General features: G+C 36.3%; 1 protein-coding gene across 1 annotated transcript; it reads left to right on the plus strand.

The window, feature by feature from the left end:
• The first annotated feature begins 6,904 nt into the window (after positions 1 to 6,904).
• Positions 6,905 to 25,971, plus strand: LOC123546818 (histone-lysine N-trimethyltransferase SMYD5-like). Its single transcript, XM_053551131.1, has 11 exons — positions 6,905 to 7,046; positions 13,099 to 13,347; positions 14,594 to 14,785; positions 17,839 to 17,943; positions 18,637 to 18,699; positions 19,224 to 19,294; positions 19,885 to 19,991; positions 20,385 to 20,441; positions 21,525 to 21,619; positions 22,406 to 22,476; positions 25,793 to 25,971. The coding sequence occupies exons 1-11, from the start codon at positions 6,924 to 6,926 to the stop codon at positions 25,908 to 25,910; spliced, it is 1,251 nt and encodes a 416-aa protein (XP_053407106.1). The 5' UTR covers positions 6,905 to 6,923; the 3' UTR covers positions 25,911 to 25,971.
• Positions 25,972 to 26,314: the final 343 nt, after the last annotated feature.

The raw sequence follows: 26,314 nt of genomic DNA on the forward strand, positions 1-26,314 counted from the left end.
ACTATCAAAGCTATTGCTTTAAAACTTGCAACACTTGTTTACCATCATAATCTGACTCTGTACAGCAAGAAACATAACTCCATCCAGCTTTTTGCAAGAATTATTGCCCCTTTTGGACTTAGAAAATACCATAAAAACACACATGTAGGACAATATTTCTTACAGAGACAAAAAAATCAGATGAGTGTCTGCACCCATGAGGCAGTGCTCATGTTAATCAAAAATTCACTTCTTTCTTCAGTTTTTTATAACATGTTTATATAGAAACCCATCATGTTGCTTAACATACTAAGAAGTTAAAAGTATGGCCTTATCATATTATAAGCATGAAAATAGAATTAAAGTTAAGAGATTCATTTGGGCAGTATTATCTGTGTTGATTTTAGAAAAGTTTACTTATTTTAAGATGTATTGTTCAGTTTTCATGTGTCATAATCTTCTGTTGTATAATATTTTCAAAGGAATTATAGCATATAAGTGCTGGCAGAAAGTACTTGTTTGTGTGTGTATGGCCCAGAAATGTTAGAGTCAGTCAGTTCTGACTAAAAACTTGTAATGTGATCAGTATATTTTTCAATTACAAATACTGTGAAATCATTTAATTTCGTGGGCATGAAATTTCGTGGTTTTGGTCAAAACGGCAATTTCGTGGGGATGTAAATTCGTGGATTTCAACTTCTGGCCATAAAATGACTTGGAATTTTACGTGTTCGTTGGGGTTAAATTTTGTTAATTAATTCAACCACGAAATCCACGAAAATTAGTCCACCACGAACATTAATGATTTCACAGTAGTTTTTTCTCCATAGGAATTTGTGTTGAAAGACTAGAATGACCACACATTAATGATTTTGGAAAATAAATCAGCTTAAGATGTTGACATTTTTGCATTTTCCGCTCTTCTTTTTCATGGTCTAAATAATGTTACTTTAATAATTGTCTTTTTTTTTTTTCAACATTTTTTGGGGGTAATCAGTTTAAATACCATGGTGAAAATGATCCTCACTCACTTTCAGAGTGAACTTACGTTACGAGAAAGCTCTCATTATACTGACTTCTCTCTGAGAGAAGAAAATAACTTTTGAAAAGATTTTAGAATATCAAATAATGCAAGTGTCCTTTTCAAACTTCCCGTAATTTTTTTCTTAGATGAATTTGCAGCTAGTGTACCATAAAAATTTGAATGTATTACGCATATTTTTTACTTTTTTTTTCGTTTTCACAAAGGGGTGCGTTTGATACACCAAAGTAGAGCTTTATACATTTTTTTCCGGTATTGAACTTTTTTATTTATGATTTTCTATATACTGTTTATACTGCAAGGCATGTCAGTTAGGTGCATAACATTATTTTTGTTTAAGATGACCTGAGCTAAAAGCTGTGTAAATTTGTTTTGTTTCTTGTTTGCTTGATGTAAGTTGATTGTAAGGCAATATGGAGGGCATAACTGGAAACTTGTATAATGTAGCTTGTTGTTCTTTTATAGCTTCTCATTGACAGAATCCATGAAAAAATTAAATTTCTTCATTTGCTTAAAAATTGCTATAGAATATGTCTGACGTTTTGAAATAAAAAGACAATGTGGGCAAGGTTTTTCAAATGTTTGTAAAAACCCATGTATGTTGTGTTGTATTGTTCAACATTTCAAATGTGTAGATATTTCATTTGTTTTTAACCAATGTCTTTTTGTACTTAAGAAGGCATCTAACAATACAAAATACATGTTTGACACATTTGAAAGAACTCTTTTTAGTCCAAAATGTGGGACTCTTAATGCAGTGAGTTACATTTCCATGTTTAGCCCTCTATAAAGATTGTCGTTTAAACTTTTTCTTAAATTGACCTCATCTGCTCGCATAATGTGAACAGACTAAAGATTTGATGGAATCTTTTCTCTGATACAATCTTTACATACAAGTATGATCCTTTATTTTATTAATCAAAGTATTGAGGGTCAGTTTAGGAAGAATGTATAATCGTTTTTCTATGTATTTTGCTTGTGATAACTAATAAAAGTTAAGAAATTTGGGCTTTCTATTTGAACCTTTAATTTTTATCCACTCTGGTAACGAGAATCAAGGATTGTTAAAGCAAATGTCACTTGAAGTATCTTTAAAAGGCATATACAGGCAGATGCAACTTTCATATTGTCTGACCATCCATCCATTATTCAGTCCATATCTTCTAAACTGCTTGAGGATATTAGAAAATTCTTTTAAGGTGATGTGCAGTATCCATGGTGTACTTTGAATGTTCTGCCTTTGCTACAATTGTAGCTGTTCAGGTTAACATATTACTTCCATGCATAATTAGTCAGCCAATGAAAGCTGTTGATTCAAGTTACTGGTCCTGCTGCTTTTCCGTAAGTATAGACAGGACAAGGAACTCTGGTCTGACTGCACCTTCAGTCAGTGTTGAATGCACAGTAACACAACTTGACCATCACACACATTTCAACTGTTACAATTGTCAACGGCTTAAATCTCACCACAATCTTTCAACGGTGCCAGTCAAAGGTCAATGTCATATCTGAATGTCAAATGCCAGAACCATTGATTCATGCACAGTCTGTATCTTGTAAACAAGAGGGCCAAAATGGCCCTAGGTCACTCACCTGTGTAACACACCATAACAGTGTAAACATGTTTTACCTTGTGATTACATGAAGACAAATATTCTGACAAATTTTCATTAAGATTTGACCAAAAAACATGGCATCTTGAGTGTAAACAAGCATTTTCTTTGATTTGACCTAGTGACCTAGTTTTTTACCACACATGACCCAGATTCGAACTTGTCCAAGACTTCATGATAAAAAACACTGACCAAAATTTATGAAGATAAAATAAAAAATGTGCCCCCTATGGTGTAAACAAACTAATTCTTTTGTTTGACCTGGTGACCTAGTTTTTGACCCCACATGACACAGATAAAAATTCATACCATATTTCATGCAGACAAACATTCTGACCAAATTTCATGTACATCAAATGAAAAAGCGCATTAACACACTTTTCCTTTGATCTGACTGGGTGACCTAGTTTTTGACCCTATATGACCCAGTTTCAGACTTGGCCTAGGAACCATCGCGATAAACATTCTGACCAAGTTTTATGAAGATAGGATCATAAATGGGGCCTCTAGGTTGTTAAAAAGCTTTTCTTTTGATTCGACCTGATCACCTAGTTTTTGACCCGACATGACGTAGTTTCGATCCAGGCCTAGAGATTATCAAGATAATTATTCTGTGCAGGTTTGTATCAAATCAAAGTATAAATGAAACCTCTACATGGCTAAAATGGCCAAAATAGAAAATTTTGTCCCTTTCAGGAGCAGTTATTCTAGAATCCATGATGGAATCTAGCCGGTCTTCGAAAGGAACCAATATCTTATTGTAACTTAAGTTGTGTGAAAGTGTGGTTAAAATCAAATGTAAAATGTCACTTCTATTGTGTTCACAAGGTAAAAAAAATACCTTTAATAATAAATTTTGGCTCTTTTAGAGGTCAATTAGGGGCCATAACTCCGGAACCTAAGATTGGATCTGACAGATTCATCATGGAATCAAAGATTTATTGTTGTTGAAGACATTTTGCAAGTTTGTATCAAACCATAAATGAAGTCTCTATATGGCTGCGAAAGCCAAAATAGCAAATTTTGGCTATTTAAGGGGCAATAACTCTGGGACCCATGATGGGATCTGGCCAGTTTTCGAAAAGAACCAAGATATTATGCCAATACAAGTTGTATGCAAATTTGATTAAAGTGGGTTGCAAAATGTGGTCTCTATCGTGTTCACAAGCCAAAAATAGCAAAATTTGGCCCTTTAAGGGGCCATAACTCTGGAACCCATGATGGAATCTGGCCAGTTTTCGAAAGGAGCCGAGATATAATGCCAGTGCAAGTTGTATGTAAGTTTTATTAAAGTTGATTGCAAAATGTGGTCTCTATCGTGTTCACAAGCCAAAAATGGCAAATTTTGACTAAGGCGCCATAACTCTGGAACCCATGATGGGATCTGGCCAGTTTACGAAAGGAACCGAGATATTATGCCCATACAAGTTGTGTGCAAGTTTGATTAAAATCAAATACAAAATGTGATCTCTATCGTGTTCACAGGGAAATTGTGGATGGACGGACGTGCGGACGGACGTATACGATCACAAAAGCTCGCCCTGTCAATACGTGACAGGTGAGCCAAAAACAAGGATAAATATCACTCTTAACCTGTAAATGATATGAAAATTAAGTTGAAATGCTATTCTACTTATCCAGACCCAGTACAGAAGCTATGTTCGATTGTGTTTGAGACCTAGGAAATGATGGACCTATTTGGTAAATACAAATTCCTTAGTGGATATTTGCTTGCTTAATATGCTTGATGCGCTTAAAAAGGGATAATACATGGTATATTTCTCACTGGATACTTTATCTAGGTGTATTTTCGAGATAATAAAATGCAACAGCATTCTATTATTTGGTGAAAATAACAACAATAGAGAGCAATAGAACTGTCACACTGATGAATTAGAGAAGGCAACCAATTTCACAGTTTACACCGAACCCTGCTTATGATCGGTTTCATAATCTATACAAATCGGGATATGACCAGTTAAGGTCCGCCAAAGTTAGACTAACTTGTACCATAATCGGCAAGGGTCACTGTCTACAATACTTAACAAAAATACAAACTTGTAGTCATTACTTAGTTAGTTATTTGGGCTCAGATAAAAAAAAAGGGTGTGCCCCAGGGCTCTATATTAGGTCCCCTACTATTCAATGTCTTCATCAACGACATTTTTAATTTCATTGATAGATATACACTGTACAATTATGCTGACGACAATACACTTTCTTTTAGCACCCCCAACTTTGATCAGCTGATTCAGGTCCTGCAAAATGAAAGCAGAATACTTTTGTTCTCATCTAACTGTATGAAGGCTAACCCTGACAAGTTTCAGGCTGTGGCTGTTGGTAAGAAGACTCACAGTAGAAATCCAGATTTAGTATTGATAATTCACAGATTAGCTGTGATGACGTGATTAAGCTATTATGGGTTGATATTGATTTTAACTTGAGTTTTAATACCCATATACAAAATATATGCAAAAAGGCAGGCCAGCAGCTTAACATTCTGAAAAGAATAGGCAGAAATTTATGTAGACTCAATAGGCTAACCATTTTTCATTCTTTTGTTTTGTGTAATTTTAAATTATGTCCGTTAGCATGGCATTTTTGCACCAAAAAAAAAAAACTCTACTAAGGTAGAAAAGATTCAGGAAAGGGCTTTCCGCTCTGTAATTGAGGATTTTACAAGCACATATCAACATCTGCTTGATAAAATCAAGTTACCATCTTTACACATCCAAAGAATCAGAATCATGGCCACTGAAACCTTCAGAATCTTAAACCAGTTAGCCCCTTCAGTTTTGTATGATCTTTTATGTAAGAGAAATGATTCTTATAAATTTAGATATACAAATATTTTACAGGTACCACATGTTAAAACAACTAGATTTGATAAGAACAGTTTAGATATGCTGCTCCAGTTCTGTGGAACTCGCTACCAGAGGAATTTAAACTAACTAATAATTTCAATCAGTTTAAAAGATGATTTCTTTCTGGAATGGTAAAAACTGTAACTGTGTTGCATGCAACTTTGGGTAGTTAGCTCTGCAGATCTGGAAAGGCATGAATCTTTTTTTTTAGTCAATGCTATCCCTAGTTTTTCCACTTATATGCTTATAACTAATTTGCCTCTTGCTTTTGCTTTTGCTTAGTTTTTTATTCTTATGTGCTGTTTTTATTTGCTTACTATGCTTGTGTCTTAGTTATTGTTGTTTGCTTTGCTTTGTGAATGTGTTTTCCTTAGTTTTATCACCATGTGAGCTTTTAATTTTGTTTACTTTGCTAGCATCTTAGTTCTTGTGCTTTGATTAATTGTTTTATAGTTAATGATTATATTCTTAACTTGATTATATGTCTTCCTTTGTAGCTGTCTTTATTCTGTTGCTTATGTACAGTGTGTTATTTGTAGTCGGTTAAAAAGATCTTATGAGCTTATGTTGTATTGTTGTAACCCCATGTCGACTTTAAATAAAGCTTACTTACTTACATACATACTAATTACTACAGGGGCTCAGGCATTTTCAACCAAAGAAAGTTTGATACTGGCTCCTGTGATTCTATGTGCCGGGACATATTTTAAGGTCAGAGGTTGTAATTGAAAAAACGGCTTTGGATTGCTTAAAAACGTGTAAGGACCAATGAGACATAAGATGATTGGATAAAAGGTAATGTTTACAATCATAAAATTTGTGTATATTGTTTCTTTTTCTTCCAGATAACTTCATGCCTCAAGACAAAGAGCTATAAAAATATTTTATACTTCTTTGCTCAAGACGAGTATTCTCAAAGTTCTTATTTTGTTTGAAATTTGGAAGATCAAGCTAGTGTTTGACTGAATGCATAACTTTTTAATGGTCTCTATAGAACAATAAGTGTCAGTGGGCATTTTGCCTCAAAATGTCATTTTACAAAGGAGACACCCTGGGTTTGTTTGAAGAAAAAAAGATGTTAGAAATTGGATTGGATAAGCCTTTAAGTGCTGTGTGGCGGCCGTAAAAAGTCGCCCCGACTTCATCTCAGTGTTGTTATATTTTCTGGTCCTTCGGGATCATTGATTTCAACTCATTTAAATTTGAAGATTGAATACTGCTTAAGCCGGTGCTAGGGGGCGTGGGCAGTGTTGCGTTTTCCATTACTGCCCATGAACAGACTCAATCAAACCGAGTCTGCAATTTTCACTAATTGTCTTGTTCTCGGTGCTTCCGAGGGATTTACTTTCCAGATTTTATTTATATAATTAGTATTTTTGTGTCTCAGGTGCTGTCTTTTGGGGAACGTGACAGGGTCATTTCTTAATGGAAGACAATGATAAAAACAATAGCAGTGCCTGCCCGAAAAGGAACGCAAATACAACAACAACAAACATGGCTGCGCCCATGTGTTTCGACGTGGAAATCAAAACAACGGATGCTAAGAAGGTTAAGAACCTGTATCCTAATCTTTTGTTTCATCTAAAGTTTTTTTGTTATGTTATTTTATAGATCTGTGATGTTTATTGGGAGTGACATCGTTTACTTAAGAGGATATTTAAATGTAATATGAATTCGCGATAATTATTAAGTTATACTTTAGTGTAGATTTTTATTGAGAAATGTTTGCTTATTGTTTGACTGTAATATGCAGATGAAACCAGGAAATTGCCGAAAATATGATGAATGTGCTGCCTTTCCTCTGGAAAAAAAAGCTGGTATTGACTTAGTCTAAATAATGAGACCTCGGGCAGACCGATTTTACATTTTGATATTTTACGTTGTCTACCTAGAGGTCTCAACCAGAAACAATCAAAACTGTGGTGGAAACTGTGGTCAATTTAAATTACGATTTATCAGTAGTCACGATTTTTCTTTAGCCCTAACTGCTTACCTGTTGTTCTAAATCATAAATAGTAACTAAAAAACATAAGAACAGGACATATTTATCAAGAATTTCTGTTGTAAAAAATTTAAACCTCTAACGTTTCAATCGTCTTCATGTAATGGCGGTCGGAGGCGTGACCAATGAAAACGCTTCGTGTAGTAATGTGTTTACCGGTGATCGGCCATTTTCCAATATGTAGTACACTCGTGTTAAACCTTGGCATTTTTTTAACTGCCATAGTTTGAATTTTTCTCAAGAAATCTCGGTAATATATACATCATTGAAAAGGAAAAATTACAGGCTTTCTATGTATGTATTTCTTTTTCTTATCCATTGCATTATTGTAACATAATTCCCGCCCAACGGATTCCATTGGGTGTTACTTACGCAAAGAAGAGGACAGTGCTACCACATTCTTTACCTTTTCTGGTTTGTACTCGGAGGCGGATATCGACAAGTCAAAATAATATAACGATATTCAACTCTTGAGTACAATTATTTGGACTAGTATTGACTATGTCTCTGCCTCTCTTGGAAAGGGGTTCTTTTTTTTGTGTTTAATAGTGGAAGTGGCTTAACGACTGGTAACAGGACAGCAAGCCTGCATTGTAGCTGTCCTTGACCAGGATGCCTGGCCAATCCTATAAGGGTTTTCTAGGCATTCTTAAATAATTTTAGCTGTTGTATCTTTAGCTAAAGGGCTATGGAGTGTCCCCGGAAGACAAAAGGTACTCTAGTACTACCTAGACAAAAGGTAGGTAGTATCTTACTGTCGTGCTCAGACTTTACGTATGACTTCAGTTGAATTATGGTTCCTGTCTCCGAGAATTAATAGCAACCCTCTCATTGGGAAAATTCAGATGATGGTAGGGGTAATTCAGACAAGTAAAAAGCTATGTAAGAAAAATTTGGACAGCTGTTGGTTTTATGTAATACTGACAAAATTAAGTATACTCTATTAACTGATATTATTTAAAGATTTAATCAGATCACTTTTAATGCGTCAATTCACTATAAGACTTGTGCCTTCAAAATCTTTAAATAGGTTAATTTATATCTAGTCATTTCAACATGTATCAAGTTTGAATTGAAATGTTTTAAATCTGTGCCTCCGAGGTATGGTCGCCCCACAACCAAACTCAAATTGACCAAATTGAAAGCGTCCAAAGGAGAGCCGCCCGTTGGATCAAAACTGACTACGGCCGTACTTCCAGTGTAACAGATATGCTACACTCCCTAAACCTTCATCGACTGGATTTAAGGCGTATAGATTCTAGGTTATCACTCTTCTATAAGATTCATCATGATCTGGTTGCTATGCCAATCGTAGATTACCTTACCCCAATGAGCCAATGTGTCCGCTATGGCCATTCCCTAAGTTATAGGTTAATTACTGCAATCACTGACTATTACAAGTTTTCTTATTTTCTGAGAACAGTGTACTTTTGGAACCAACTTCCCCCCAGTGTCGCCCACCTCCCTACCCTAGAGCAGTTCAGTGCTGCAGTTTGCAGCCTTGAACACGCCTTGCCCTAGTTATCCTGCAAACTCAAGTTTTAACATTTTTATATCACCAAAGTTATTTTTTAGTTTCTTCCACTCTAAATTTTTATCACTATATTCTTTCTCTTTTTGATTTTGACGCGCAAAATGTCTACATTCCCGCAAGGGGTTTGACGTCTACGGAAGATAGATAGATAGATAGATAGATAGTTTATTGGAGCTTTATTGGTTTATTAGTATTTTTCTACTACTTTGATATTTTCCATTTCATCATTCCATATTATTGTTGTACCCCCCGACAACAAAGTTGTAAGTGGGGGTATACTGGTTTCAGGTTGTCTGTCTGTCCGTCTGTCTGTCTGTCCGTCTGGCCGTCTGTCCGTAGACGCAATCTTGTGCGCACCATCTCTCCTTATCCCCTTGACAGAATTTAATGAAACTTCACACAAGTGATCAGTACCAACAGTAGTTGTGCATGGGGCATGTTAGGTTCTTTTAGAAAAAAAATTGCAGAGTTATGGGACTTTGTTGTTTTGTTACTATACTATATACATAGACACAATCTTGTGCGCACCATCTCTCCTCATCCCCTTGACACAATTTAATGAAACTTCACACAAGTGATCAGTACCAACAGTAGTTGTGCATGGGGCATGTTAGGTTCTTTTAGAAAAAAAATTTGCAGAGTTATGGGACTTTGTTTTTTTTGTTACTATACTATATACATAGACACAATCTTGTGCGCACCATCTCTCCTCATCCTCTTGACACAATTTAATGAAACTTCACACAAGTGATCAGTAACAACAGTAGTTGTGCATGGGGCATGTTAGGTTCTTTCAGAAAAAAAATTGCAGAGTTATGGGACTTTGTTTTTTGTTACTGTACTATATACATAGACACAATCTTGTGCGCACCATCTGTCCTCATCCCCTTGACACAATTTAATGAAACTTCACACAAGTGATCAGTAACAACAGTAGTTGTGCATGGGGCATGTTAGGTTCTTTCAGCGACAAAAATTGCAGAGTTATGGGACTTTGTTTCTTGTTAACATACTATGTACATACAGTCTGCATATGCAATATTGTGCGTGCCTAATCTACCAAACCCTTACACACAATTTAATGAAACTTCACACAAGTGATCAGTACCAACCCTAGTTGTGCATGGTGCATGTTACATTCTTTTAGATAAATATTCTGCATAGTTATGGGACTTTGTTTTTTGTTACTATACTGTATACATACAGTCTATATACATACAGTCCACACAATTATGCAATCTTGTGTGCGTCAAATTGCAATGTACTGTGTCAGTGCATGCGGGGGGTACATTCATCACCTTTAGTGATAGCTCTAGTTGTTTTTCATGTTTGATCATTTTTACCTGAAGATTTTAGTGCATTTTTATTTTCTCTTTTCTGTTCATTTTGTTACTTTTTCAGGTCATTTTAGAGTCTTTTTCCTTTATTTTAATCTTCTCATTAATGATATCCTCACTTGTCAATAACTCATATGTTGTCACTGATTTTCACAGTTTGTTTATTTGTTTAGATTCATCCAAACATTTCTTCAATTTCATTGTTAACATTTTGCGGTTGAGCTAAGGGCTTGACAAGGTTGCACCCATTTTAGTCAATTAAAGGTTGACAGAGTTATTCGCCACTCTCTATTAGACTAAAGAGCTGTTCTGGATAGCTAATATCAAGAACAGAACGTGTCAAAGAAAGGCAGCTGTCTTGCGACACCACTGGCTCAAGTATTTCAGTGTCAGGCAAACCTTCAACAATATATGTGACATCAGCGCATCAGATTATAATCAGGGTCCAAATTTAGACTAGCATACAAGCTAAATGCTAGTGGAATTTGAGAATAGCTAGTGGACTTGGAATGTACTAGCTTATTTCAGCTAGTCAATAATGAACCAAGCAAATGTCTTCAAAGCTTGAATAAAGTTTGTTCTGCAGGTATACATTTTTCTGCATGAAAGGAATGTTATCATTTATGTTTATAAATGATATTTCATTGTTCAACAAAACCCTGATATCAATGCATGATTGCAGCTTGCATCAAGTTAACATGGAAGTATTTGACTTCAGCTTGTAAGTGGATAAAAATGGCACTAGCTATTGCTTAAGCTAATAGATTTTTTTTGTGACTGGCTACTTAAAGAGTTAAGGTTTAGCAGTATATCACCAAAAGCAGTCCTTTTCCGGAATTCAATGTTTATATCAGTATACAGACACACGTTTTGTAGTTTTTGTAATGATAGGGTGTACAGTCGAAACTCGGTATCTCAAACTCGCTTACCTCGAAATTCCGCTTAAGTTGAAGAAATTTTCAAGTCCCGTCAAATTTCCTTCTTTATATATATGTAATTCAACTCCGGTTACGTCAAAATTTGACTTACAGACACTCCGGATGTGTCGAAAGGGATTTTCAGTCCCGTCAATAAAATTCAAGTGCATTGTGAACTTGGTAAGTTGAAGTGAGAAAAATATGCGATAAAATTTCACACATGTCATTGTGAATGTGGTTGGTTTCTAACACATGTCCATGTTTATTGCCTAACCAGAAAGCCGTGATGCCGACATATCAAAGGTGCGGCGATTATCAAAGTGAGATGATGCCATACTTGTTTGCACGTACCATAATGATAATTTTTTTATGTAAACAGTAGATTTCTTTAATCAGCAGTCATTTGTTTTTGAGACGTTATGAAAATTGCTTTTAATTTAAACTAATGAATTAATTAGTTTGAACAGTTGGGATCTTTAATAAGGATTAATTAGAGGTAATCGCGATGAGACTGAAAAAAAATTAACTTCTTGGGGGAAAGCATCATTCGTTCAAAATGTCAGATCGAATGTCAATCCCCCGGGAGAGAAACGTGGTAAAAAAAGGACATTTGATTCAAAAACATTTGAGGTTAGTATCATTTTTATTCTTCAAAAACCTGAAAACACAAACTGTACGGAATCGTGTATGCGTAAAGTGCCGACAGCGTATACATGGCATCAAGGAAACAGTTTTTTTTTGTATTAAATGTTTTCCTATTGTGTACTTATTTCGTCCATATACGTCCCTCCTCATAACTTGAATTTCGGTTATCTCGAAATAAAAAAGCACGGTCCCTTAAAATTCGAGATACAGAGTTTCAACTGTACATTACTCTACAAAACAAGTGTCAGTATACTGATATAAACACTGAATTTGGGAAAAGGACTGCCTAAAGGGGCCCCACTTCCGGACAGTCAAACACCTTTAAAATCTCACCATTTTCAAGGAACTGTTACACATGTTTGTTTTGATGCATTTGCAATAGCGTGCACGTGTTGAAATTTCACATAACTAGGTGGAACACAGTTTTCAGCAATTGTTTATTTTTTATTTCTTTACAAATGGCATTCATTTTCAGAGGGGGACAACTTTTTCAGAATATCTTAAGTACGGGACAGTACGGCATATTGCTTATATATTGAACTTGAAAACCTAAATGAGACAGAAAAGAAATGATAACACGACTATTTATTTCCAGTAGGTTTACTGGACCATCGATAACTGCCAGAATGTTTCCACCTTGCAAAGAATCGTGTAAGGGGACTTCTGCTTCTGGTATGGGAACATTGGTAGGTTCACTTGGTTCAAAAGCTTAATCGGGGATTGCATTATGGTTGAAGGGGAAAATGCCACAAGCACAGAATCGGCTCTTAATGTTCGCTTGAACCACTGCACTGTCCCAAGCCACTTTAAACAGAGACGGAAAAGACCATTTTGTTTATCTTGTGTAAAGCATTTTATTGCAGAAAAGATGAGCATGCTCTGTTATATTCCCTGTTTAGGGGACCAAACACGTCCTGGTCAAGCAGTTGTAGGTATTGCGTAGTATAGGGTGGTAGTGCTAGCAAGTGGATGTTCTCTTCCATAGCACATTGCAAGATGGCAAGAGTTTCATGATTTGAGTGCCCATCAGGGATAAGAAGTTGTGGCTTGTCTGGGCCACAACAGTTCAATAAATTGTCAAGAAACCAGTGCTCTCCAATCTGGTCATCCAATCAGCCGTTTTTTGCTCACCTGAGCACAAATTTTAGTTCTTATTATTTTCCAGGGAAGAGGACTTTTTGCAAAGAAACAGTTTAAAGAAGGAGATGTGATTTTGGAGGAAACCCCACTAGTCAGTTGCCAATTTGCCTGGAATGAGTTATACAAGTACAAAGCATGTGAATACTGTTTACGGTCCTTGGAGACTGCGGAGGCAATGTCACGGCGACTGACTGAAAATCCTAGTGTTGTTTTACCACATCCAGAATGCTGTGAAGTTCGACAAGATCAAATTGTGACATGTCAGCAGTGTGGAGTAAGTACTTTGATGCTTCTGAATTATTAGGGGTCTCCGTGGCTGAGTGGTTAAGGTTACTGACTTCAAATTACTTGCCCCTCATTGATGTGGGTTCAAGCCTCACTCGAGGTGTTGAATTCTTCATGTGTGGAAGCCATCCAGCTGGCTTAAGGAAGGTCGGTTGTTTTACCCAGGTGCCCGCTCGTGATGAAATAATAAACGAAGGGGCATCTTGGGTCTTCCTCCACCATCAAAGCTGGGAAGTCGCCATATGACACTATAATAGTGTCAGTGCGACGTTAAACCCAACAAAATAACTAAATAAATTTGTATTATTAGGTAATGGTGCTTGCTATTGTACTTTTTATCTGAAACCGTTCTTATAGATTTTGATGAATTTAGTGTTTTCAAGCATTACCATGTGTGAGAAGAAAATGAATGCATCTATGTGTATATCTTTAGAGGTTATTATGGTGCAGTTCATATAGTATTCCAGATTCCACACCAATCAAGTTAAAACTGGTTTTGTTGATCATTTTATGTTGTATTCGTGATCATACTTTACAGTGGAGCTAACTACAATTTGCTTCTTTCTTTTAAAGCATGACTATTTGAGCCGTGCCACGAGAAAACCAACATAGAGGCTTTGCGACCAGCATGAATCCAGACCAGCCTGCACATCTGCGCAGTCTGGCCAGGATCCATGCTGTTTGCTTTCAAAGCCTATTGCAATAAAAGAAACCGTTAGCGAACAGCATGGATCCTGAATCCGCACAGGCTGGTCTGGATCCATGCTGGTCGCAAAGCCACTATGTTGGTTTTCCCATGGTGCGGCTCATTTCATTCTTCGAGAAAATGTAGTTCTATAATAAAATGGACACTTCTTTGTAGATGTCAATTGTTTTAGTGGTCAGTATCACCACGTAAGATATCAACTTCAAACATATAATTCAACGTGACACATACCAATACAACAACTGAATTACATTATATTCTGTATATATATTTACTTGATCTGTTTTATGCTTTTTTACTGCATCTGCTCAACGTCAAGTTGACTTAGATCAAATGTCTTAGCATTGCATTCTACAAAATTATCTTTCTTCTGACTCTGGCTTTTATAATTTGTATTTACTACCAGAGTAAAATTCCTAACCTAATACAATTATTTTTACTGATTTGATAAGATATTAACATAATGCAGTAGCAAGATTAATATATAGAAGTTGAAAACTTTCATGCCAGTCATAGATTCTGTTTGCAGGTTATATATTGTAGTGAGGAATGTAGAGAAGAGGCTTGGAATAGCTATCATAAATGTTTGTGTCTTGGTCCAGCAAGAGAGGATCCAGACCATCCAGTGAACAAACTGATGGAGGTGTGGCGGAACATGCACTATCCCCCTGAGACAGCCAGTATCATGCTCCTTCTTAAAATGATTGCCATGGTTAAACAGGTAGGGATAGATAAGCACTGATTGTCATGGTTAAACAGGTAGGGATAGATGCAGCACTGATTGTCATGGTTAAACAGGTAGGGATAGATACAGCACTGATTGCCATGGTTAAACAGGTAGGGATAGATACAGCATTGATTGCCATGGTTAAACAGGTAGGGTTAGATACAGCACTGATTGTCATGGTTAAACAGGTAGGGATAGATACAGCACTGATTGTCATGGTTAAACAGGTAGGGATAGATACAGCACTGATCGCCATGGTTAAACAGGTAGGGATAGATACAGCACTGATTGTCAAGGTTAAACAGGTAGGGTTAGATACAGCAGTAGGGATAGATACAGCAGTGATTGTCATGGTTAAACAGGTAGGGATAGATACAGCACTGATCGCCATGGTTAAAAAGGTAGGGATAGATACAGCAGTGATTGTCATGGTTAAACAGGTAGGGATAGATACAGCGGTAGGGATAGATACAGCACTGATTGTCATGGTTAAACAGATAGGGAAAGATTCTGCACTGATTGCCATGGTTTAAAAGGTAGGAACAGATACAGCAATGATTGCCATGTTTGAACAGGTAGGGTTAGATACAGCAGTAGGGATAGATACAGCACTGATTGTCATGGTTAAACAGGTAGGGATAGATACAGCACTGATCACCATGGTTAAAAAGGTAGGGATAGATACAGCACTGATTGTCATGGTTTAACAGGTAGGGATAGATACAGCAGTAGGGATAGATACAGCACTGATTGTCATGGTTAAACAGGTAGGGATAGATACAGCACTGATCGCCATGGTTAAAAAGGTAGGGATAGATACAGCACTGATTGTCGTGGTTTAACAAGTAGGGATAGATACAGCAGTAGGGATAGATACAGCACTGATTGTCATGGTTAAACAGATAGGGAATGATTCTGCACTGATTGCCATGGTTTAAAAGGTAGGAACAGATACAGCAATGATTGCCATAGTTTAAAAGGTAGAAACAGATACAGCAATGATTGCCATGGTTTAACAGGTAGGGATAGATACTGCACTGATTGCCATGGCAGGTAGTGATAGGTACTGCACTGATTGCCATGGTTAAACAGGAAGTGATAGGTACAGCAATGATTGCCATGGTTTAACAGGTAGTGATAGGTACAGCAATGATTGCTGCGGATAGGTAAAACAGTGATTGCCTTGGTTAAACAGGTACCGGTAGGTAGGGGCCTCTTTGGGAAAGGTCACTGACTTCGAAACACTTACCCCTTATTGATTTAGATTTAAAACCTTGCTATGGATGTAAAATTCTTTATTTGAAGAAGCCATGCAGTCGGTTTACAGAAGATCGGTGGTTCTACCGCTTGCCCACCAATGCATTAAATGGCTTGAACTAAAAAGCTTGAAAAAGTTGCCATATGACCTAAATTATGTCAGTGAAACTCTAAACTCGACAATAACGGCATCGTCACTGAAAAAAGCTGCAGTGGTTACAATGATTAAACATATAGGGATAAGTACAACAATTATTGCCACGGTTTAACAGGTAGTGATAGGTACCACACTGATTGCCATGGTTTAACAGGTAGTGATAGGTACAGCAATGATAGTCATGGTTTAACAGGTAGTGATAGGTACCGCAATGATGGCCATGGTTTAACAGGTAGTGATAGGTACAGCAATGATAGCCATGGTTTAACAGGTAGTGATAGGTACCGCAGTAATTGCCATGGTTTAACAGGTAGTGATAGGTACAGCAATGATAGCCATGGTTTAACAGGTAGTGATAGGTACAGCAATGATGGCCATGGTTTAACATCAATAATTGCCATGGTTGAACAGGTAGTGATAGGTACCGCAATAATTGCCATGGTTTAACAGGTAGTGATAGGTACAGCAATGATAGCCATGGTTTAACAGGTAGTGATAGGTACAGCAATGATTGCCATGGTTTAACAGGTAGTGATAGGTACATGTACAGCAATGATTGCCATGGTTTAATAGGTAGTGACAGGTACCGCAATGATGGCCATGGTTTAACAGGTAGTGATAGATACAGCAATGATTGCCATATTTTAACAGGTAGTGATAGGTACAGCAATGATTGCCATGGTTTAACAGGTAGTGATAGGTACATGTACAGCAATGATTGCCATGGTTTAATAGGTAGTGATAGGTACCGCAATGATGGCCATGGTTTAACAGGTAGTGATAGATACAGCAATGATTGCCATAGTTTAACAGGTAGTGATAGGTACCGCAATGATGGCCATGGTTTAACATCAATAATTGCCATGGTTTAACAGGTAGTGATAGGTACTGCAATGATGGCCATGGTTAAACAGGTAGTGATAGATACAGCAATGATTGCCATAGTTTAACAGGTAGTGATAGGTACCACAATGATGGCCATGGTTTAACATCAATAATTGCCATGGTTTAACAGGTGGTGATAGGTACCGCAGTGATGGCCATGGTTTAACAGGTAGTGATAGATACAGCAATGATTGCCATAGTTTAACAGGTAGTGATAGGTACAGCAATGATGGCCATGGTTTAACATCAATAACTGCCATGGTTTAACATCAATAATTGCCATGGTTTAACAGGTAGTGATAGGTACCGCAATGATGGCCATTGTTTAACAGGTAGTGATAGATACAGCAATGATTGCCATGGTTTAACAGGTGGTGATAGGCACAGGTGTATGTTCTCCCTGAAAGTCATTTGCTCTCTATAAATTTGTTATGATGAATAAGCTAGAACTTAGATGAAACCAAAGACCACTCTAGTCTCAAAAATTTAGTTTATGAAATTGAAATATGAGATAATGGTGATGTGTATACTAGATTGAACAAGTAAAATATTCACAATTTGTCATACAAATATATAAGTGTAAATTTTATTACTAAGACTTGACAAGCTATTTTATTTTGATATAGATAATTCTTCCTATAACTCTGTTTTTAACTAGGATATCATAGGAGACATTTGTCCAGACTGTTAAATTTCTGTGACAAGATTTTAACTTGCGTCTGTCTCAGAAGGTTTTTTTTTATGTCAGGCAGAAGATCCGAGTACAGTGCTGAGTGACTTCAGTCAGTTTGTACAGGTTACTGTGAATGAGGAGGAGCATGCTGTCCATAAACTGTTAGGAAAACAATTCCAGGTAACCAGTATAGTGACTACTGCTTGTTCTGCCTTTTCCATAACAAGATTCTTTAAAGATTAAACAATACAATTCATATTATAGATTATTCTGTTAAAAGAACTGTTAAGGTGGTGGTAGGAACTTTTTCAATTTTATAAATATCTTTATTAGCTTTAAATTTACTGTTGAGAAATGATTTTATTAGGTATTTTCCATTGTAAATTTCAGCCATTTTTGACTCCATTTAAAAAAAAAATCAATTTTGACTTTATTTATGAATGGATTGTTGTTTCAAGATATCTTAGTTAGCATAAAATCAACATTTCCATGCAAAAAATTTGTGTAATTCGTCATTTTGCCTGATTTTTACAGTGGGGAAAAATTGCGATAGAATTGACATTGTTAAAGATGTTTTAAAATTCAATGATTTTTCTATCACCCTAGGTATCTATAGTTTATATTCAAGTCTTGCACTATTAATCTTTATATTATGAAAAAACACTGATACAGATTAGGTGGATCAAACAGTGTTTGACAAATTTACATGTATTGATAATGACATTTAAACATGGAAAAGTATAAATTTATTTATTTAAGTAGTTACATTTTCAATAAATGAAAGTCTTTGTAATCTTTAACCAAGCGGTCATTTAAAATTTTCATGTCGCATCATTTTGGTGTTACTAGATGTTAGGTGATTATTTATTTCAGGAACAACTTGAACTTATTCGAAGTATGGTTGCAGAACTTTTTTACGATGACAGAATTCAACAGGTATACAAATGATACATGAGTTAATTTAGACCACACATTTGGTCACAGAATAGATACGGTTATTTAAAAGAAATGATGGTCTTTAGTCGTGTCCTATTTATAAAGCATAGTCTTACTATTGTGTTAGAAAAAAATGCTCATTGTGAAGCTGGCTTGTGCTTTGAATCCATTTTTAAAAGTTTTTGAAACTGTTACAAATATGAGCCGCGCCATGAGAAAACCAACGCAGTCTGGTCAGGATCCATGCTGCTCGCTAACAGTTTCTCTAATTCCAATAGGCTTTGAAAGCGAACAGCATGGATCCTGACCAGACTGCGTGGATGCGCAGGCTGGTCTGGATCCATGCTGGTCGCAAACCCACTATGTTGGCTTTCTCATGGCGCGGCTCAATTATGTTTTAGTCACTTGGATAATAGTGGAATTCTAAAGATGTTAGACAATTTCAAACACTTAACTAAGCTCTATGTAGACCAGCAGAATTGAAAGAGTTTCTTTAAATTTAGTAAGTTTCTGTATAATTACAGTGGCTGACAGGAGATGGTTTCCGGTCTGTGTTTGCTTTAATGGGAACCAATCAGCAAGGCATTGGCTCCAGGTACCATTTTAATCATATCACTGTTGTTTTAGTAATTAGGAAATGTAAGAAAATGTTTATCATATCGCTAGATGGTGTTTTCTATTCAATGAACAATGTTCTGTCACTTACTGTATGCCTGTATATAGGTGGTCTCTTCTGCTGCTGTTGTTTGGTTTGTTGACTTTAAGTCTGTATTGTTTTATATGGAAGCTTTTATGCAAAAATTGTAGTTTTATGTTGACTGAAATGTTTGGAGTGCCACCTGGGGTCTTCATTGTTAAAGCTGGAAAGAAACAATCTGACAATTTTATGTGTGTTTGTTACTCAGAACTGAAAATGCCTTTGTGTAAAATGACAATCTTACTAAAATGGTTTATGCTTTTAAGCAAAGTAATCTTTAATCTAGGGAGCACTGACAGCCATTTAAATTTGAACGATTAAACTTATCAACATGGCAGCCATTTAAGTTTGAATGATTAAAATTGTTAACGTTACAGCATTTAAGTGACTGTTAACTGTTACAGAGTTTGGGAGATACTATGTAAAATATTGTACAACATTTAACTGGAATAAACCTATTCATTTTGGTACTGTTTATACTTCTGTAGCTCTATCAGTGTATGGGCAAAGAACTGTGATGATTTAGAGTTACCAGAAGATGAGAAAGTTGTGCTAGATAAGTTTATAGACCAGCTATACGATGATTTAGATCGAGGTAAAGAACAACACCGTTCTTGTTCTCAATACTTGTAATTGATAATTCTCTGAATACATACCCATATCAATTAATGCTGTTTTGCCAATATAGATATTCTGTGTATTAGTAGAGGGCATAATTAAGAGAACAAGGAAATTGTTTATAAGATAATAAACATATTACACAGTAAACATGTATGAGAATTAATAGAATCACATTGTCTTAAAGTTTTTTGTTCACATTTACAAATATAAGACATTTTAGAAGTATTTTTATCAAAATTCTGGTTGTTTTGTCAGAGACACGAATGAAGTAAAGGCGGGAAAGACTGTATGAATGATTTATTCAGTGCTCTTTTAGTGAATATAAATCAAACACCTATTTACTTACATTTTTTGTGTTATATTTTAGTGTCGGACACATTTTTGAACTGTGAAGGTGCTGGCTTGTACAAGCTACAGAGTGCTTGTAAGTATTTTATTGCCGTGCAATACATTTCTTTTCCTATTTTTTAAACTGGGTCTAGTTATTTTTGTGATTATCAGCCTTAAATATTTCTCAGGAACCATTGGCTAGAATTCATTCAAACTTCACAGGAAGCTTTACTATCAGGAAGACCTGCAAATATCTTTAGCCTGTACCAGTTGGATGTAGTATTATAGAGTTATAGCCCTTTCATGGTAATTATAAAAAGAAATGTTAAGATTACTACTCCTAGTCTATTGGTCGGATTTGAATGAAACTTCATATGAGTGGTTGGTATGAAACCTTGTTGCATATATTTTATGAACTTTTCGTTGGAACGATTTTTCATGGAGTTATGTTCCTTTAATATTTAGTGTTCCAAAAAAAAAAAGACTAGAAACACATCAATTTTAACGCGTGCTGCTTATTGTAGTACCGCTTATATCAGAAACAATTAGAAAATCACACCACACCTGTGTGCAAACTTTAAAGTTAGCGGTACATCATAAAGAATGTATCATTTATAATTTAAAAAGTAAACCAGTCCAATTTTATGCCGACTTCACAGTTTGCTCCAGAAGTTCAGCTTAGCGTTTTATTAGTCGCCAATATATAGAGTAATTACGCTATTTAACATGCAGGTTTTTTAAAGAAATCTCATGAAAAGCTTCACTACTAACAGATGTGCGTATTTATCAGGCTGTTCCAGCTTGATGATTTTTCACAGAGTTTTGGCCCTTTGGTTTTGCTAATTTTGTGTACTGTTGCACCATAGAGTACTGAAGGGATTTCATTGCAGTCTATATAAATGAGGCAACTGGAATTTTAAATGACTGCTTGGCTTAGTGCATGGCACAGAAACTATATTTTTTATCACAAGGTCTTGCAAAATGAAATCCCAATTGGTACATCACATTTATGCATATATTAAGCACTGTTGGGGAATATCCATTGGTTTCACCAATCCCTTGGTTGAAAATTAAATAATGCCTTTATCATTTCTTCAGATAAAATCATTTTTAATGCAACAACGTAAGTATACAGAGTAGTACATTTTAACTTGCATTGACTCGAATTTATCTGCAGGCAATCACAGTTGCTCACCAAATGCTGAGATAGCATTTACCAAACAGAACCATACACTGTCATTGGTAGCATTAGAAGATATAGCCCCAGAACAGGTAAAACGGATTACAACTTTCTAGATGAAAACCAACTTTATGTCACATTTCTGTGTAATTTAGTAGAAAGTTTAAAACTCTTGTCTGTAACTATGGGTCATGACCTTTGAAATGAAAATAAGAATAAAAAAAGAAGCATAACTATTCTATAAATGTTCTTTTATTTGTTTAAGGGATGTACAATATTTAGCACAGAAAAAGTAACACAGGTGTTGTGTCATGTCTTGGGCTCGTTCTCTCCGATATCAAGATGTAAAATTGTACTATTCTGTTTGTCAAGCCCGCTTGCGGGGAGCTCGATATGGTTGTCACTTTTGGTGGGTCGTACTTGTGTGCAATTTTGTCCAGACCATAACTTTGACATTTATGGACCAATCTTGTTCATATTTGGCATGAATGTTTACCTCAGTGAGATGGAATGTCAAGCACAAACCCCATGTTCCTATCTCAAAGGTCAAGGTCACAGTTTGATGTCAAAGATCAAATTGAAGTTTGTCCGGACCATAACTTTGACATGCATGGACTAATCTTGTTTATATTTGGCATGAATGTTAACCTCGATAAGAGGGAGTGTCATGCGCAAACCCCATGTTCCTATCTCAAAAGTCAAGGTCTCAGTTGGAGGTCAAAGGTCAAGTTGAAGTTTGTCTGGAGCATTTCTTCTTCATGCATGGTGGTATTAGAGGACCAAGGTGCTGGTGGGTTCGACATTCTGCCTGTGGGCATGCAGAATGTATTTCTAGTTATACTTTGCTACAAGTGTTATAAATAGAGTTTGTATTTCAGGAGATTTGTATAAGCTATCTAGATGGCTGTGATAAAGAGAGGAGCAGACATAGCAGACAGAAGTTATTGAGGTAATAAGTAAATAATGGTGCAGTTAGCTGGTAACTTGTAAATAATGGTGCAGTTAGCTGGTAACTAGTAAATAATGGTGCAGTTAGCTGGTAACTTGTAAATAATGGTGCAGTTAGCTGGTGACTAGTAAATAATGGTGCAGTTAGCTGATAACTAGTAAATAATGGTGCAGTTAGCTGGTGACTAGTAAATAATGGCGCAGTTAGCTGGTGACTAGTAAATAATGGCGCAGTTAGCAGGTGACTAGTAAATAATGGCGCAGTTAGCTGGTGACTAGTAAATAAGGACGCAGTTAGCTGGTGACTAGTAAATAATGGCGCAGTTAGCTGGTGACTAGTAAATAATGGCGCAGTTAGCTGGTGACTAGTAAATAATGGCGCAGTTAACTGGTGACTAGTAAATAATGGCGCAGTTAGCTGGTGACTAGTAAATAATGGCGCAGTTAGCTGGTGACTAGTAAATAATGGCGCAGTTAGCTGGTGACTAGTAAATAAGGGCGCAGTTAGCTGGTGACTAGTAAATAATGGCGCAGTTAGCTGGTGACTAGTAAATAAGGGCGCAGTTAGCTGGTGACTAGTAAATAAGGGCGCAGTTAGCTGGTGACTAGTATCCCCACATCACTTATTACCAGTGGTTACCTATTACCGGTGCAATCCGAAAATCTCGAATATTTACTTCCTGAAGAGCACTTCCGGAATCCTTTGTTTACAAAATTACACGACTATTCGTCAAGTGTATCTTCCGTGAAATATGTCCTTTCTAAGGGTAAGTTACTTATTTATTCTATATGAATTGATAGAAAATATGTTTTTCCAGTGTACTTTACTGATAAACTTCAGTAACACTCGATGAATTATGAATAATTCCCCAGAAAATAAGTGACAGAAGGAGTTTCCTCTTGCAAATGACGTCATCAAGCACTGCCTCACACATGCGCTTTTTGGCGCCCTTTTTGATGAACAATACTACTGGACTAAACTTCCGACTTTCATTGTTAAGAACTGAGAAATCAAATTTCATTCAATATATTGTGTGCATGTTATGCATGTGGTAAGGTTTTTTGTTTATTTCATTACAGTTACAAGCTAAAGAGTGATAAGTGTGGTCATTGGACACACCTGAAATACTGCCGTGCTGTGAAGTTTTTAAGGAGTCATGATGAGTTCTTTAAATCACCACTGAATGTGATAATTCTGGTTTACCTGTGATTTTGACAAAAATGTGACAAAGTGCTGTTTGTGATATTATTCATTTATTTTATTCATGTTATATGTTATAATATACTGTTCTTCTCCACAGCAGATTAAATAATCCAGTAGCCAGAACATTAAGCTGTGTTTACTTGTTATTTTTGTGTTTCTGGATGGAAGTTTAATGCAGTAGCATTATTTCCCACAATTCCACCGGTAATAGGTAACTGTAAACATCCAAGATGGCGACCATGGTAGGTCAAAACATGACCTATTATTGACGATAATTCTGTTCCCAGGTGAATAAAATTAACTTTTATTGAAAAGAAAATACTTTTTTCTTGAAAATGAGTTTAATTTTAGTAAGCATATGAATCAAATGTCATGTATTGTGGAATATCAATCATTAATACACCGGTAATTGGTACATCCAGGATAAATAAGGGCGCAGTTAGCTGGTCACTAGAAGATAATGGTGCAGTTAGCTGGTCACTAGTAAATAATTGTGCAGTTAGCAGGTAACTAGTAAATAATGGTGCATTTAGCTGGTAACTAGTAAATAATGGTGCATTTAGCTGGTAACTAGTAAATAATGGTGCAGTTAGCTGGTAACTAGTAAATAATGGTGCAGTTAGCTGGTAACTAGTAAATAATGGTGCAGTTAGCTGGTAACTAGTAAATAATGGCGCAGTTAGCTGGTAACTAGTAAATAATGGCGCAGTTAGCTGGTAACTAGTAAATAATGGCGCAGTTAGCAGGTGACTAGTAAATAATGGCGCAGTTAGCTGGTGACTAGTAAATAATGGCGCAGTTAGCTGGTGACTAGTAAATAATGGCGCAGTTAGCTGGTAACTAGTAAATAATGGCGCAGTTAGCTGGTAACTAGTAAATAATGGTGCATGCTGGTAACTAGTAAATAATGGTGCAGTTAGCTGGTAACTAGTAAATAATGGTGCAGTTAGCTAGTAAATAATGGTGCAGTTAGCTGGTAGCTAGTAAAAAATGTTGTGCCTTGGTGGTTAACTAGTAAATAATGTTGTGGCTAGCTGGTGACTAGTAAATAATAGTGCAGTTAGCTGGTATCTAGTAAATAATGTTGTGGCCAGCTGGTAACTACCGGTAGTAAATAATGTAGCGGCTGGCTGGTAACTCGTAAATAATATAGTGGCTGGCTGGTTACTAGTAAATAATGGTGTAGTTAGCTAATAACTAGTAAATAATGTTGTGCCTTGCTGGTAACTAGTAAATAATGAAGCGGCAGGCAGGTAACTTGTAAATAACATAGTGACTGACTGGTAACCTGTAAATAATATAGCAGCAGGCTGGTAACTAGTAAATGATGTTGTGGCCAGCTGGTAGCAGCTGGCTGGTAACAGGTAAATAATGTAGCGGCTGGCTGGTAACTTGTAAATAATGTAACAGCTGGCTGGTAACTGGTAAATAAAGCAGCGGCTGGCTGGTAACTAAAGTAGCGGCTGGCTGGCAACTGGTAAAGAACGTAGCGGCAGGCTGGCAACTTGTAAATAACGTAGTGGTTGGCTGGCAACTGGTAAATAATGTAGCGGCTGGCTGGTAACTGGTAAATAATGTAGTGGTTTGCTGGCAACTGGTAAATAATGTAGTGGCTGGCTGGTAACTGAGAAATAACGTAGCAGCTGGCTAATGTTGTGCCTTGCTGGCAACAAGTAAATAATGTCGCAGCTGGCTGGTAACTAGTAAATAATGTAGCAGCTGGCTGGTAACTAGTAAATAATGTAGCAGCTGGCTGGTAACTAGTAAATAATGTCGCAGCTGGCTGGTAACTAGTTAATAATGTTGTGCCTTGTGGCCAACAAATAAATAATGTTGTGCCTTGTTGGTAACTAGTAAATAATGTCGCAGCTGGCTGGTAACAAGTTAATAATGTTGTGCCTTGCTGGTAACAAGTAAATAATGTTGTGCCTTGCTGGTAACAAGTTAATAATGTTGTGCCTTGCTGGTAACAAGTTAATAATGTTGTGCCTTGCTGGTAACAAGTAAATAATGTTGTGCCTTTTTGGTAACAACTGAAAGTTGTGCCTTGCTATTTAATGCTGTTGGAAATAAGCCGATTGCCTAATTAGTTGAGATTTTGTATTTATTTCAGAGATAATTACTTGTTCACCTGTGCATGTCCAAAGTGTTTATCACAAGCTGATGATGAAGATGTCACGTCTGAAGATGATGATGATGAGGAAGAGGATGAAAATATGGATAATGATTAAAGAACTTCGTTACTGTAGTGTTGTTTCTGCTTTGTGATATTAAAAGTATACCCTATACAGGCTTATATGTTTCAGTACAGTGTGAATTGGTTTGTAGTTACAGAGGTGCAAACACATGGAGCACAGTTTTGAAATATTGACCAGACTAGATAACACTAATGGACTGGTCTTAAAAACCGACTTTAATAATCTTGCAACCTGTATCCAGTTTTCTTTATTTTTCCAAGTTAAAACAGCTATAGGTTTCGTTTACACATTAAAATCGGAAAAGGTAGCTGATGCAAACTATGACGAACAATGTATCTTCTGTTGAAGAGCATTTCCTTTTAGGTTTCAGAACACTAAATGTTTTACCATCAACTTCACTAGCAAACTTGGTAAATTGATTTAAATTGGATTATCAA

The sequence above is a fragment of the Mercenaria mercenaria genome, chromosome 9 (assembly GCF_021730395.1).
Source record: "Mercenaria mercenaria strain notata chromosome 9, MADL_Memer_1, whole genome shotgun sequence".
Taxonomy (NCBI): domain Eukaryota; kingdom Metazoa; phylum Mollusca; class Bivalvia; order Venerida; family Veneridae; genus Mercenaria; species Mercenaria mercenaria.

What these genes read in the sequence shown, in the direction of transcription:
- LOC123546818 (XM_053551131.1), top strand. Translation starts at nt 6,924, where the DNA reads ATGGAAGACAATGATAAAAACAATAGCAGTGCCTGCCCGAAAAGGAAC. An exon ending in ACGATGACAGAATTCAACAG is followed by an intron (nt 18,700 to 19,223) that starts GTATACAAATGA and finishes GTATAATTACAG; the next exon opens with TGGCTGACAGGAGATGGTTT. An exon ending in CAGCAAGGCATTGGCTCCAG is followed by an intron (nt 19,295 to 19,884) that starts GTACCATTTTAA and finishes ATACTTCTGTAG; the next exon opens with CTCTATCAGTGTATGGGCAA.